Source organism: Crocodylus porosus, unplaced genomic scaffold (assembly GCF_001723895.1).
Source record: "Crocodylus porosus isolate Cpor-Errol unplaced genomic scaffold, CroPor_comp1, whole genome shotgun sequence".
NCBI lineage: Eukaryota > Metazoa > Chordata > Crocodylia > Crocodylidae > Crocodylus > Crocodylus porosus.
The window spans coordinates 31,402,741-31,417,426 of NW_017728915.1; the positions used below are offsets into that span (position 1 = coordinate 31,402,741).

Consider the following 14,686-nt stretch of genomic DNA (forward strand, 5'->3'; position numbering starts at 1 on the left):
CATGACCTATAAGCGTACTACCAACTCACTACCTACTAATTTCATTTTGTGACCCCTAGTTCTGTATTCGTATGTGGCACAGTTAAACTTGCGTAACTGCATCAGTACTTGGTTTCATGAGGATAATTATACAGGTTAAAAAAAAATCAAACGCCTATTCAGTATGAGCAAATGAGTACCAAAACCTGTGTGTAGGTGAAGCCTAAGGAAAAGCACCGGTTTCTCAGTACTGCTGGACTAGTCACATACCCCCTTGCTCCCAGAACAACTTCTTGAGGGTATGGACACAGGCACATTTGGATCCCTTTCGAAAGGGCAAGGTTTCAAAAGGGCAGCAGCTGGTGAATTCTAATTGTTATGTGTGAAGGAGCTGAGAACAGTTCAAAAGTAATAAAATCACTCCAGCTTTAACCCTGGATGAAGCAATGTCATGCTGATGCCAGCAGGTACCCTGATTTGTACTATGCCGTCCCCTTTCTGGAAATGCCTCTGTTTTTAAAATAAATATGCCCACGGTAGAAGCAGAAATATGATTCTATTGCCATCGATTTATTCAGCTCACAGGCTGGTGTGTGTTACACGTTCCCTGCTGTGCCTGATCTACAGGGGTTATGAGACTGTTTCGTTTCTCAGCATGGATGCCTGGCTGTTTTGGTCACACTGAAGAGATTCAGTTCTGTCTCTGGCATGTGAGCTAAAGAGGCAGCCATTATACTTGCCTCCTAAATCATCAAGGAAATACATACGTTTACATAAACACCTCCAATTTGGTCTGTGGTACTTCAGATCCCCACTACTATGGGATCACATAATATCTAATACCACCCCTGAGGAGTGGTTAAATATCATTGCTGGTATTTAACCTCCGTATAATCACCTATGCAATATTTCAGTACAGTGAGAGATATTATAGAGCCCCCATTCCAAGTTATATTTATAAATAGGTCATAAAGGAGTAATTAATGATTAATAGATGTTTTAATGGTTGCAGTCTAACAGATTATGTCAAACTCCTCCTATTGATGTACTTATAACCCATATGTGAGTAGGGCATGGGACTAGCCAGTACATACGTGCACTGTATCAGAGCTTCTCTGAAAATACTCTTTTGTTCTCCATTGCAAAAAATGAAGCCTCTCATTTAGAAATGAGAAAATCTCAGAAACGTGAATGGCATGTCACCACTACAGAGATGACTGCTGTCTAATTGAGTTTGGAACAACAGCTCTGAGATGTGTGAACTGCCCTGTTCAGCTGATTCAGTGTGTTGTGAACAGATGCCCAGGGATCATTTGAATGTCAGCGTGTTCAGCTGTTCCTTTCCGGTGGAAGAAGGAAGAAGGAGAGTCACAGGACTGTCCAATTTGCTGTGAGCAACATCTCACTTTGGTGCCCCAGGTTAGAAGGAGGTGCCACAATCACGGAGCCAGGCGCAACGATGCTAGCAGCAGACGTGGGCATTGCCAAGACCATTGAAGGAGCAACCTTACTCAAGAGAGATGCATAATCGCATTTTGGTCATGCGCACAGGTATCATCCATGGCAGTGATTCAAAAAAGCAGAGCTTTTTGCAGGGGGAGTTTTAGTTCTACCGCCTGCTTTACAACAAACTAGCACATTTTCTGTTAACATCTGTAATGTGCTCATAAAGTCTATTAGTCCTCTATTAGCCCTTTCTAAACTATTTATAAATATCCAACTGATATAAAGTATAACCTTAGGCAGATCGTTCCAGAGCCCAGGCCTTCTGCCTTTGAACTTGGTGTCAAAAATTACAGTCATCAATGAAAGGAGGATCATGACTATCCTCCGTTTTAAGTGGCTGGGGCCAGACCCATTTGGAAGAAGCTGCATTGCGACCTTGCCAAATGACACCACAGAAGGACATCTTTGAAAGGGGTGACGCATGGCTTAGCATTATTTGGCCACCCATTTGCTTTAAAATATTATTCCTAAAACAATTGAATGAGTTCGCTAAGAGGAAAAAACCCAACAAAATGTTCAGTCCTGAAATGCTCCCTGAAAAAGCGCATTTGAAACCAACCAGGAAATCAGAATCTAAGATGAGGAATTGAAACAAGGGGTTACCTTATGTTGGAGCCAGCTGAGGTATTCAACACATGTCGTAAGCAAGGAGCACAGCCAAGTCTATCACTACGCTTTCATAAAGCTAACCTCAGTCAGTTCACATCGGGTTGTGGCCATATGACTTGCTCTCTTAGCTGCTGTAGAGACTCTCTTGAAGGTTTGCATTAGTTTTTGTAGAAGAGACATGGCACAAACGGGACTTATCATTTTTCTGCTCATTACCTTACTACTGCTGGATCAGACAACTGGCCAGCCCTCCAGATTCAAAACCAGAAAGCACAGTAAACGTCGAGTGAAAGGTAATCAGTTTTATTCTGGGGAGAGTGTATACCTGGGGGGTTTTAAAGCTAGGGTTTTATAGTGTGCTTACACACTATGTGATTAATCAGAAATTAGTAGTGTGTAAATACTTATTAGCAAAGGAAATCTTTGCCTGTGTTTATTCCATTGAGAGAAAGGACTTTATATACATTATTTAGGTTACAAGCAAAGTGTGGTATGTCAGACTGGATTTGCAAACCGGTACAGCTGCACAGGGACAGACACTCTGCTTTCAATTGTGCCTATTATATCCCACTGAGAGTATTTAGGATACATACATTTAACTGAGGACAGAACTTGGTCTCTTATATTTAATTACGACGGATATCGCCAGGAAGAATCATGTACAGGAAATCGCTATTCGCGGGCTCGGCATTTGTGGTTTCAAATATTCACGAATGCCGAACCTGCATCTTAAATACGCTTACAGGAGCTCCTTGGGAGCTTGGTGCTTGCTGCCGCCAGGCTCCCACCGCTGTCAGTGCAGCCGTGCCCCCTCCCCCAGCCACCGGGGGCACTATGTTCATGAACGCAGGCGGCATTCATTAGCGCAGTGCCATATTCGCAAATTTTGCCATTTGCAAGGATCTCGAGAATGTATACCCCACAAATGGCAAGGGTCTCCTGTATCGTGTTCATCTAGTCTAAACAAGCAGAATAAAATAATAAGCCTCTAGGATATAATATATTCCAACAATAATACAATGCCAGAGAGTTATTTGCATTTTTGATGAGAATATTTGTGACAGAGTTGTAAAATAGTATTTTACCCAGTTATCAAATGCTATAAAATAGTGCAAATAAAAAAGAATTAGTAGAAAAGAAGCACAGAGTAAATGCCCTAGAGGAGGACATCGATAACCCCCTTGAATATTGTTCATCAATTAGATTTGAACCCTTACTTCCATTTTTTTTAAGCATAGTGTACGCTGCATAGTTGGTGAGTACTTAACCGCTAGTCAGTGATGAGTAAATAGCTTTCTAAGGCCATTTCATAACATGGTCTGTCTATCCTTAAACTAAGGAGCATTTGCATAGGTATTTCCCTGTCTAGTAAATGTATCTATCCCCTTTCTTCTGAATTCCATAAGAGTTTTTTGATTCCATGAATTTTACTGTACAACAATGGCATTTTTCTCCCACGTATGAAAACATACCTGCTTTTTCCCACTAGGTTTAACATTCAAATCTCGTATGCATTATTTTTTAGTTTAACATAAACTCACTTTTTCCTCCTCTGTTTCTTATTTTTGTTGCTGTTGTTTTCTTTTGTTCTTTACCCCCAAACCTTAGTTATTAATTGAAAAAATGGAACAAGAGACACTGAGGTGGAGCTGCTGTGGGGGAGGAGCAAGATTTTTTTTCTCTGCCACCATTTTGTTGGTGGTGTTTTAAGTGCAACAAAATGGTTACTTACTGTCCTCCGGCAGGTTCTGTGTTAAATTGCTATGTTCGTATGATCAACATTTCTGTAAATAAACAATATGCTTCTCCAGCCTGTATTTAAACTCGGTGCACACGCACATTGAGGAGCTGGCGCAGAACTGAATGTGCAAATTCTGGACTCTATTATAAACTGGCATACAGATGATCAACAACCAGTAGTTACCTGTAACCCACATTTTTTTCAGGCAGCTACTAACATGTGCTCACATTGAAAGCTGTGATTAAATTGGGGGATGAAAGGCCAGGTCATACTTTTCTCATATGGGGCCCAGAGATTCTTTAATTAAGCCAGCATTTAGGAAAATTAGAAGGTAGCGCGCCTCTTCACCTTAGAGCCACTCCTATTCCACAGGGGTCAAGAGGTTTGCCACTGACTTCAATGGGGCCGGCGTATCAGCCCTAGTATCTAGGTTATCCTACTTTTGCCCACGGGTGGATAAACCAGGCACAAGGTCTGAAGATTTTCTCTTAAAAACCCACACAATAAAATCTTTGTTCATCAAGGATTCAGAGCAAAGAACACCTGCATAATTGTTTGTTTAATTGCACCCCAGGAGCCCACTACTAATTTATGTACTTTTCCTGTTAATTAGCATGTTTACAGTATTCATTGCAAATTGCTTGAATCAGCCACAGCAGTAACAGGAATAATAAACTAACATTTTCCAATTCAGGCACCTAATACAGGGTACCAAAAAAGTGACTGTGGAGTTTGCTTGAAGTTCTTTTGCTAAGTGTATGAAACAGGCTCCAAAATAATCATTAGAAGCCCAGTCTTAAAAAGCAAAAATCAGTTGAACTGAATTCTCAACTCCATCATCAAATCCTCATGAGTAAATATCTTTATATATAGGGGCACAAACAAAGACCTTCTGCATGTCTTCAAAAATAATGACTGATCCCTGCTTCAGACTTTAAATTTATTCTGCAGCAGCCTACCATAATGCTAAACTTTGCCCTGGTAAGCTAGTTTTATTAAATGCAGTTACTAGAATCAGTTATCTGTGCAATTGCATTGTTCATGAACGTTTGTTGTTCTGCTCCATTATCACATTGCTATAATCCCACTGACTTCTTTGGAAAAATGTCCATAGATATCACTTAGAACAGAACTGGACCCTGGGTAAAATTTTGTTTAGTTTGTATTCATTACGATTACATTGGTTTAGATATTGCATGTCTATGACATCGAATTAATTGTTATTTAATTCTGCTGTATTCTGATTGTCTCTGAAAAACTCTGGAGTTTTTTCACCTGGAGAAGGGCAGGGAGTGATTTCATCAATATTGTAATTGCTACTGTCATATTTATCTCCACAAAAGACAGTTCTGACTTGGAGACATTCTTGGATGTATGTCGATGTATGTTATTGTATTTTTATTAGTTTGCTTCTTTGTTTGCTTATTTAAGAAAAGGATGATCTGAAGACTCAGATTGACAAGCTGTGGCGAGAAGTAAATTCCCTGAAAGAAATGCAAGCACTTCAGACAGGTAGACCATGTTTTATTGGCTCATTGTTACAAGACAACATCCTTCCACCACCTGACATACCACATCTTTAAAAAGGAATTCTGCCTCCTTGACAAGTAGGATTCCTTACCAGAATGAGTTTTCCAAAGAAATGAAAAAGATAGCACCAAGAACAAATCTGGAGCTATAAAAGCAAAACTTGAGTGGAGACAAACTCTTTAATTCTTTTCCATTTAAGTCTATTCAAATGTTTGCATGCTGCAGGACTGGCTCCCAGGATCTGTGTTATTTCTGCAAGGATAATACTGCAGTAGCCACATACTGATGGCATTAGTATAATGATGGCCTTTATGTAATAATGAAATGATATGTGTAAATATTGCTTTGTCACTCCGCCACCAGATGTTCTGCTGAAAGAAAATGGCTACTACTGTAAACCACCTGAGCATGTGCACATCTGTATACCTTTGGCAGCTCTGCCACCAGAGCATATAGTTCATGTACCACTGAAGGGACCACAGCCCCTCAGCAGAAGGTGAGGGAGTGTCTACACATACTTTGTGCTAGATGCTGGTTGGTGGCAGAAGCTTTACTCCACTTACTAGAGGTCTGGATGTGGACAGAGTGTCAGGAAATTTCTGCCAAGTGGTCATGAACAACTTTCCCTTTTCTCATGGCTGCATGGGCAGAGAGGTTAGATCACACTGGGAGTGGGGACACAAATCTAAAAAAGGTGGATGGAAAAGTCTGAGAATCTACAGCTTATATAAGAAAGGTTAGGAGGCTAGAAATTTCTTGAAGTGTACAAGTTGTTAAATTCAAATATTAATATTACTATAAAACCAAGTTTCAAAGCAATCACTGCTAGTTGAGGGCTGGCCTGATTGAATATACAAAAGCTTTAGAACAGGGGCTCCCAAAGTTTTTATGCCACAGCCTGGAAGCAGCCATGGCCCGGCAAATTGCAACCGAGCAGTCACAGCCGACCACAGCTGGAACTGCCAGCCAGAAGACAGGTGAGAATACCTCCATGCCCCGGGCAGGGTGGGAGCAAACCCTACGCTGCCATGGGCCCTGTGGAAGGAGCCACAGCCCCTCCACCCGGCTCTGGCAGGCCGCGGTTTACCAGTCCACAGCCACTTCCAGTCCAGCAACCGACCCACCACAACCTGGCACCGGGCTGTGGCCCAGGGATCGAGAACCCCTGTTTTAGAAAGTCTGATGGACATTTGCAAAATACGGAGATTAATTAACTATCCAGTTAGGAAATGGTTCTATTGTGCTGCCCTTAAACAAGTTGGCAGTCACACATGTTGGGGGACATTGGACTGGAAGTGACATCACTGACATGAGGTGAATCGTTTTTTGCCCAAGAATAATGGTATTTGAGGAAGTTTGTTTGCCACACAAACTAACTTACAAAAGTTAGTTTTGAGTTTTACAAAACATAGTTCCCTTTTAAATAGTCATAGGAATGTTGAGTTGAGCAAATAATTTATAGCTAACTAAACAGAAGTCTGTGCTAAGCTAATAATTTTCTTGTTCAGAAAGTAAATGGTCCTGCTTCTCCAAATAGCTGGAGAATAAATGTCCAGAAGCTCAGAATTCAAACCAAAGACAAAAGGAAGTCAACCATCAACACTTACTTTTAGCCTTGTTTCATACGTAGAACCTACAATGATCAAATATGACCAAAAAGAGGTCCTCCATGTCTTGCTGTCATCACAAATAGTTGCTAAGAATCCCATAACATTTTTAAAAAGAGCTGAGTGTTTTAATTCATAAGGATGCTCGAGATTTCCATATTACGAGACTTAGTGCACTATTTCTCCTGGTTTCTCTTTGTCATATGCTATTGTGCACTGTTGCTAAATGACGTTTATCAATAGAGGCTTTCCACTTGAAAGATGGCTAAATTTCAGTGCTAAGTGTATGGCTATCAATACATAGTTTTTAAAGTCTTTTGGCAATCTTTCCAGATGAAAGAGCTCCTATAAAGACAAGTTGCTAAGGATTATTGTATCATTTGCCTCTTGTAACTTTCCTAGTTGCAGTGGCTGAAAAACTTGAAGGATGTTCTTCAGCACTTCAAGAAGTTAAAGAATGAAATGATGAACATAAAATGCAACCGATGGATTAATTTCATTACTCTAATTGAAAATACTGCTGACCTTGCAAATATACGACTTGATCCAAAGTTGCTAAAGTAGATGGATTTGTGAGTCTTTGGGTCAGAACCTGAGGAAATCCTGACATAGAAGAAAACAAGCACAAATTTTAAATGTTCAGGGATTTGCAACAGTTTAGAAGAGTTAAACATGGGAGATGCTCATATATTTTTCACAAAAGAAGAAACTCTTTCTAAAATATGCATAAAGCATCATGACCCCAGTGCATCTATTCAGGCAAGAAAACATTTAGCACTTGTGAAAAACAGAGCCTTTAGGAGAGTTGTGGGACTGCCACATATGGCTTTACATGAACTTACCTCTTGAAATCCTTGTCTTAATGCAAGTGAATATTATTTGCGTGAAAAGCAGTAGAGGAATATATTAACTTGGGGTTTGGGACATAAACATGAAATACTGGAATTGCTGCAAATTATGGGACTGATGTAGACATCTGCATACATAATTCTGCATTTTTGGTGCTAAGGTACTGAATGGTGACTTTGTTTTTGAGACTTTTTGAGTAGAAACCTTCATCTCGGCTAGGTTTGTGCACATTGGAAGAAAGCTCTTTGGAAGTATTTATCGGAGTCACCTCACTTCCATGTAATTGTCTGCATTACAGGAGAAGAGAAGTGATAGTTCACCGAGGGTTAACAATTCATTCCAGCAAACCCTTCCTTATGTGAGTAAAGCTGAAGACACTATAATGACTGCTCTTCAAGGCGAATAGCAGGCTTTAAACCAAATGTATATCCCAGTACATTTGTTTTTGCCATTAAAACATTCCTGATATGTTCCACTAGATGGAACCAATGAAGACGTAGGCTTTGCAAAGGACAAGCTGGCACTCCTTGTGGTCTGTAACCACATGGGTTGTACAGACAAAAGCAAACAGTTTAGTAAATGAGGACAGAATGTCAGCTTCTAATGACAATGTGTGCACTGTCTCCTTTAGAAAAAGGCATTTATAGCCCTAACTCACTCTCGGTCACTTGCAATGGGAGTCGGAAGGGAAGGGCTTTATTTAGCTGAAAGAATGAACTGACTGGAAATGAAGAGCTAGAGGTAATTGTTTTATGTCTTCTGAAAGCTCTTCTGCCAGTGGCAATATTTATTCATCACCTGTCCCAAAATGATGAATTTCAAATCAATATCTTTCAGACAAGCAAGACGCTGTAAACAGCACCGCAGCAACATCTGTCCCATACTTGTTTGCTAGGAAGTAGGCTTAGTTAATGCAGAATGCTTTACTTTGGCACCTTAAATGTCCTAAGTATGAAAAGACCTTTAGATCTAGACTTTGGCGCAAAGCCAAGTATACACTTCTTGATGTCTTAGCCTCATCTGCCAACAGCACAAACATCTATTTCACTGCGGAATAAGTTATGAAACTGATGAAGTGAGGCAAAATATTCAGAAGTGGCAGTAAGGACTATTTATAAAAGTCGGTCGTAAGACAGATAAACAACAGGCCGAGGTCATTTTTAGCATTCTGAAATAACAGAATAAGTAATCATGAGGAAATGAAGTTACTGGAGGGGACTGGGATAGAGGGCTCAATGTTCCTTCCTATAAATAAGCTACAAGTCAGATTTTTTTAAAGCACTTTACAGAGTTACAGTCACAAGCCACATGGATGTTAAGTGGGATTCATGTCCAGCAGCATAATAAGTGGTGGGCAGCCAGGTCATCAGCTGGTGCCCCATTAGAGGAGTCATGTGAACAGCAGCTGCTGCCAGCCCAGGTGCCACAGCTGGACCGGCTCTTCCTGCTGCTGTCACCCAGGGTGCAGTCTCTGGCTCTTATGCCTCTACATGTGCCTAAATCCCATAGGTACTTTAGAAAATCTCTCCCTTAAGACTCAACCTTTTTCAAAACTATTCATTTCTTACTGAATATGTCAAACCAAATCTGTTCACAGTCTGTCTTCGTGGAACGAAGGTTCATAAGAAGTGCTACCTCGTGTCAGAAGGTGCTAAGCATTTCCACGAAGCCAATGAAGACTGCATAGCCAAAGGAGGGACGCTGGCTATCCCCAGAGATAATGAGGAAACCAATGTTCTTCGAGACTATGGCAAGAAAGGCCTTCCAGGGGTGTCGGAGTTCTGGTTGGGTGTCACTGACATGGTAAATGAAGGAAAATTTGTTGATGTCAATGGTATGGCTTTACACTATTTCAACTGGGACCGCTCTCAACCCAATGGTGGGAAGCGTAAAAACTGTGTCTTGTTTTCCCAGCCCTCTCAAGGCAAGTGGGTAGGTGAAGTGTGCCGTACTGCCAAAAGATACATTTGTGAATTTCTGATCCCATAACTTCATTCAGAGCTGGCTGTGCCAGCTTATTTAGTCATTAATATGCAGTTTTGCCTGGCAATGACCTTCCCACTTAGACAGTGGTGAACTGAAAATATTTGTTGAAATTCCTCACCTTATACACACCTCTTTCACAGGCAGGAATTTTCTCTATTAATTTATTTTCCATTCTCTTGCTACAAAATGTCATGTTTAGTGAGTTCTCTCACCACCTAATTTTAGCATATGCCGTATAGTGAATATAGCTAACACTGTTTTAAGCTGTATTGCATTGTATTATCGTAGTTTGGTGTTCGTTGTTACTAGTGCCTTGAAGTGAAAATTCATCTCAGACCTGCACTTCATATGTCTATAAATGAGTGTTGGCTTCAGCACCCTGGTCAATATTAATGAAAGTGACATGCACAGAACACCCCATAGGGTGAAATTTGCCAACCTATAAAGTCTCACAATCAACTGAAGTCCCACAATTTAAGTAGATTTTTTAACAATGTGAACTTCTGCACAGGGTGAATTTCACCATAACCAATCCAACCAAGAGTTCAAAGATTTTGACCTAAAGGGAAAAAATCAAACAAATCTGAAGGCGATATAAAAAAGTATGGAGTTGTAAGTGATATATTCCTGAAAGAAATATTCACAGTAGATATTCTGAGACATCAGCCAGTCTAGAAATGTTTGGTTCTGGTCCTAAGAGTTTGATTATTATTAAATGTAATATGTACCATTTGGAACATTCTTCTACCCATTCTGAAGTGTCAAATGAGGGCTAGGCCGTGCCCTGTAACCCACAATATGGGGCACACAGAAGCACCTCGGAGGAACAGACAGAGGTATCATACTTCAGAGAGAAACATTACTTCTCCCAGGTTGATGGGATATATAGTGGACAACGTACTCCCTTAGGCTATAAACAGATGTCGCATTTGACCCAGGTTGACTGTCCCAGGATTTGATCCGAATTAAAATTGCTGCAGCATAGTCCTGCACACACGTTGCCCTGGCTGTTCCTTCGTCGGTAAGCGACTAGAGTGAGCTTACAGTCTGACAGGGTCGTTCCTATAATAAACTGCAATAACCATACAGGCATACAACAATATTCTGGGAAAATGTACTGGTGGATTTTATCCGGCATACCTGAGAACGATTTGAAGGGGGTTGGTGGACATGTACAAGCCTGGCACAAAAGGCTTTCTTCCAGGACAAATGTGACATCTGTTTGTAGCCACCTCCACTCACTGGTATAAGGGGTGATCTGACCCATGTCTTCCTTATGCCTTCCCACTTCTCTCCCAGCTACTTCCCCTGAGACCTACATCAGAGGGTTCCCCCTACTTCCCCATAAGCCTCATTAGCCAGGGGGTGCTCTAACCCTCTTTAAATACTATATTTCAATTTGGGCCTCTTTAAGGACAAGTAGATCTCTTCATGGGTAAAAATCGGAATAGCTCCACTACAGTCAAGGGAGTTTCACTGAATTACGGAAGAAGAAATATCACTTCAGTTTTTTGCTGTTCTTAATCTTCCAAAAACACCCTATAAACTACAGAAATGAAATTATAGAAAAAATGGCAGCCAAATGCTTTACTTGGCATCAACTGAATATCACTTTATTTTAGTATTATGTTAAGGGTAATTTGTCAGATTTGCATTATAGGACTTGCATTGATTATTTAAATGTACTGCTGCTTGGAGGTCAACTCTTTCTTTTCCTTTATTTAATTGTGCAATAAATCTTTGAATTCTGCAATATATCTCTACTTGCTAGTACTTAATGGTGCTATTTAATTGTATTTTTATTTTGAGAACCCGTACAATCAGTATTTCAAATATAGTATATTATATATAAGCTTATATGCATATTTTTTTTTCTGTAGAAATGATGTATGCATTCTGTGTGAACAAAAAAAAGAATTCAATACTGAAATGAATAGAAATCTGTCATTCACTAACTATTTGCTAAAACAAGAAAAATTGAAAAGGCTTCTTCAGGCTGAAATTAGTTTGGGATTCAGATTTAGGATTCAGATTGAAGTCTTCATACAAATTCAGCTGCCCTTGTTACATTTCCACCATCTGGTGCTTAATCATTCATGAGATTTCAGTACTGTCAGCCAGTACCATTTCAAGGTGGGGGGGGGCAAGCGGGGCAACCGCCCCGGGGTGCTGAAGCTAAGGGAGGCCAACAAGAGCTGCCCAGCTGGGGTGGGGCCCAAGATGGAGCTTCAAACGGCTCATTTGGGGAATGCAGGGATTGGGGAAGGATGGCTCCCACCACTGCACTCCTGGGTAAGCATGGGGGGGCATGTGCCCCCCAGATATGTGCGCAGGGCAAGGATGGGCTGCTGCTGTGGGCTTTTCCCCAAGCACCATGCTTCCTTGCCACGGCACTGCTGTCAGCTATAGAAAATAAGCCCATTCTGGTTTTAGATCTAACCTAAAATTAAAATTGTCAGGTTCAGGGCTCCATTTGCACATGGGCCCATAGGAAGTCTAGGTGGAGAGCTGTACTTTTATGGAAAATAGTCTGTGCGGCCACATACCTCAGTAGTCACTCAGGGTGGAGCTTCCCACCATTAGGACTAGTCAGCATGAGGACAGGAGACCTCCAAAGACAATATTAGGTGCGGCTAGAAATGCTATTGACTTTTTAATATGTGTCAGTTTTTCCAATAATCCCATGCTCCAGTAAGGTAGCAAGGGCCCTATAGGGTTAGTGGGGCGATCTTCCAGGTGAGATATGAAATTACCTGATGGCATGTACTCATTTACTAAGGTAATTACCACAGGGCCAACAGGGGTTAACACGCATTCTCTAGCCAGTTTTCAGTTTGAACAATTGCATTGTATCGAACAAAATTATCCTCACAGCTTCAAGCAGACAAGGTATTCTCATCTTCAACAATGGAGCAATGGTGCTGGACCCTAATAAACAGCTGCTCCATTCCGTTCTCAGTGATGGGCGATGGGGTCTTGACATATCACTCAACATCCCGCTTTTTCTGGTGAAAGTTATGTGGGCAGCAGACCAGTATCAGGAGCAAGTGTATTCTTAGACACTGTTTGAGGATGCAGGGTAGCATTACTATTAGTTCTACTGCACCTGTACCCATAAGAAAGCTATTTGCCCAGAGCAGTGGTTGTCAACCTTTTGCAAGTCAAGGAAACCCTTGTGTGACTCAAGGTACCCCTTAACAATGTCAGCTCTTAGTTCTCACTCTGTTTTTGATTATGGAAAAATAATAGAGCAATTCTTCCATTGCAAAAAAACCCCCAACAGGTCAGAATATTTTCAGCACTACGGATGCCTATTCGAAATCTCTGTCTTTATCTTGTGAAATACCTTTGCATGTTTGCACACCTAACAGTATTAAGGTTGCATGGCATGTAGCACCCTTGAAAGAATCTCAAGGCACCCTAGGGTACCACATCACCCTGGTTGAGAATCACTGCCCTAGGTGAATGTCATTTGTTCAGCTCTTCATGAATCTGTCATAAAGCCCAAACGAGACACCTTTTTATTCATCTTCTGAGGAATTGTATCAAAGGAAAACAACCCTATTCAACAGGCTGTTAGGGTCTATTTTGCTTATCAGATGCTGTTGAGTTTTGTTGCTGACTTTTAATTGTGATTTAAATGTCTACAATAACTTGTCATTGCCTTGAACTCTGGCTCATTGGGCTAGTTAATTATGTTCACTATGCAAATGTCAAATTCAAAATAATTTTGGAAACATTTACAAGTACAGCAACACCGATATATACCAGCTTCAAAGGTGAATTATTTATTTCTTGTCAGTTTTCTTCCTTCTGCTTTAGGTACTAACACGTTTTTGAGGTTACGAACAGCAGAATAAAGCAGTTATGGACAACATTGGAAGACATACTCCAAACTCACTGGATGCCATTGTACGCACTGTTAAACAAACAGGTACCTTACTAATAGTCCATGAAGACATACCTAGTATGGGGACATAACTCAAGGTCTTAAGGCAAAATATGTACCTTTACAGTTCAAAAAAAGCAAAAAAAGATGAGGGAAAAAGAAGCTGGGAGGGGAGAAGAAAGGACTGGAATGAGGACTGCAGAGTGAACGAAGGAGAAACCGGCACAGAGAAGAACGGGAAGGGAAGATTGAGGAAGAAAATGTTCCTCCCACCCTCTTACTCTGATCCATGAATGGCTCCCCAGAGGGGGTCCATGACGCTGGTACTTGTGAATCCAGACACTAGTGATGGGAGACCCCTAGCAGCTGATTGCTCAGATAGTGTTAACACATCGTCTACTACCCTGAGTTCTCCTGTACGCATCCTCCTTCCTCCAGCAGACATTGTTAACCACCAGTTGCACACAATTACCTACAGTTCGGTCTCAGGAGAGACCAGGCTTGGGTTCAGTTCTTTCCTCCTTTCCCTCCGGGAGTCAGGGTAGCCCCTTGGCACCAATAAAGAGTCCCAGAACATAGCAAAGCTGGTTTGTTTGTTTTTTGAACCTGAAAGCTTGCTTAAAAATTGTTTCCAACTACTTAAGTTGGTCTAATAAAAGATACCAGGTTCACCCAAAGAGCCTTGAGACCATAGCAAAGGCATACTAGTTCCTTCAAACCAAACTGCTACTCAGCTCTGGTTTCCCTCCGAATCACTTTCTGTGATCATGTCCCAGTGGGGCAAGTGGAGTAATCTGTCAGCAGATGACAGGCATCGGATACCTAATGGAGAAACAATTCTGGCACCGATTACAGAAAAAGTCAGGAAGTTTCTAGCCTCTCTGTGCTAATGCTGCAGCCGCTCCAGATGCTAGGACTTTACTTGTGTCCCAGAACGGTAAGTGAAGCAGGCTGTTCACATGTCAGCTACTGCTCTTGTGTTTGAGGCAA

General features: G+C 41.1%; 1 protein-coding gene across 1 annotated transcript; it reads left to right on the top strand.

Annotated features, from left to right (window-relative positions):
- The first annotated feature begins 2,272 nt into the window (after positions 1–2,272).
- CLEC3A (C-type lectin domain family 3 member A) lies at positions 2,273–10,569 on the top strand. The gene is made up of 3 exons (XM_019536141.1): positions 2,273–2,387; positions 5,267–5,347; positions 9,419–10,569. The coding sequence occupies exons 1-3, from the start codon at positions 2,273–2,275 to the stop codon at positions 9,808–9,810; spliced, it is 588 nt and encodes a 195-aa protein (XP_019391686.1). The 3' UTR covers positions 9,811–10,569.
- The last annotated feature ends 4,117 nt before the right edge of the window (positions 10,570–14,686 follow it).

Excerpts from the sequence above, each read along its gene's own strand:
- CLEC3A (XM_019536141.1), top strand. The coding sequence starts at position 2,273 with ATGGCACAAACGGGACTTATCATTTTTCTGCTCATTACCTTACTACTG. Across the intron at positions 2,388-5,266 it reads CAGTAAACGTCGAGTGAAAG|AAAAGGATGATCTGAAGACT; the intron begins GTAATCAGTTTT and ends TGCTTATTTAAG. Across the intron at positions 5,348-9,418 it reads AATGCAAGCACTTCAGACAG|TCTGTCTTCGTGGAACGAAG; the intron begins GTAGACCATGTT and ends ATCTGTTCACAG.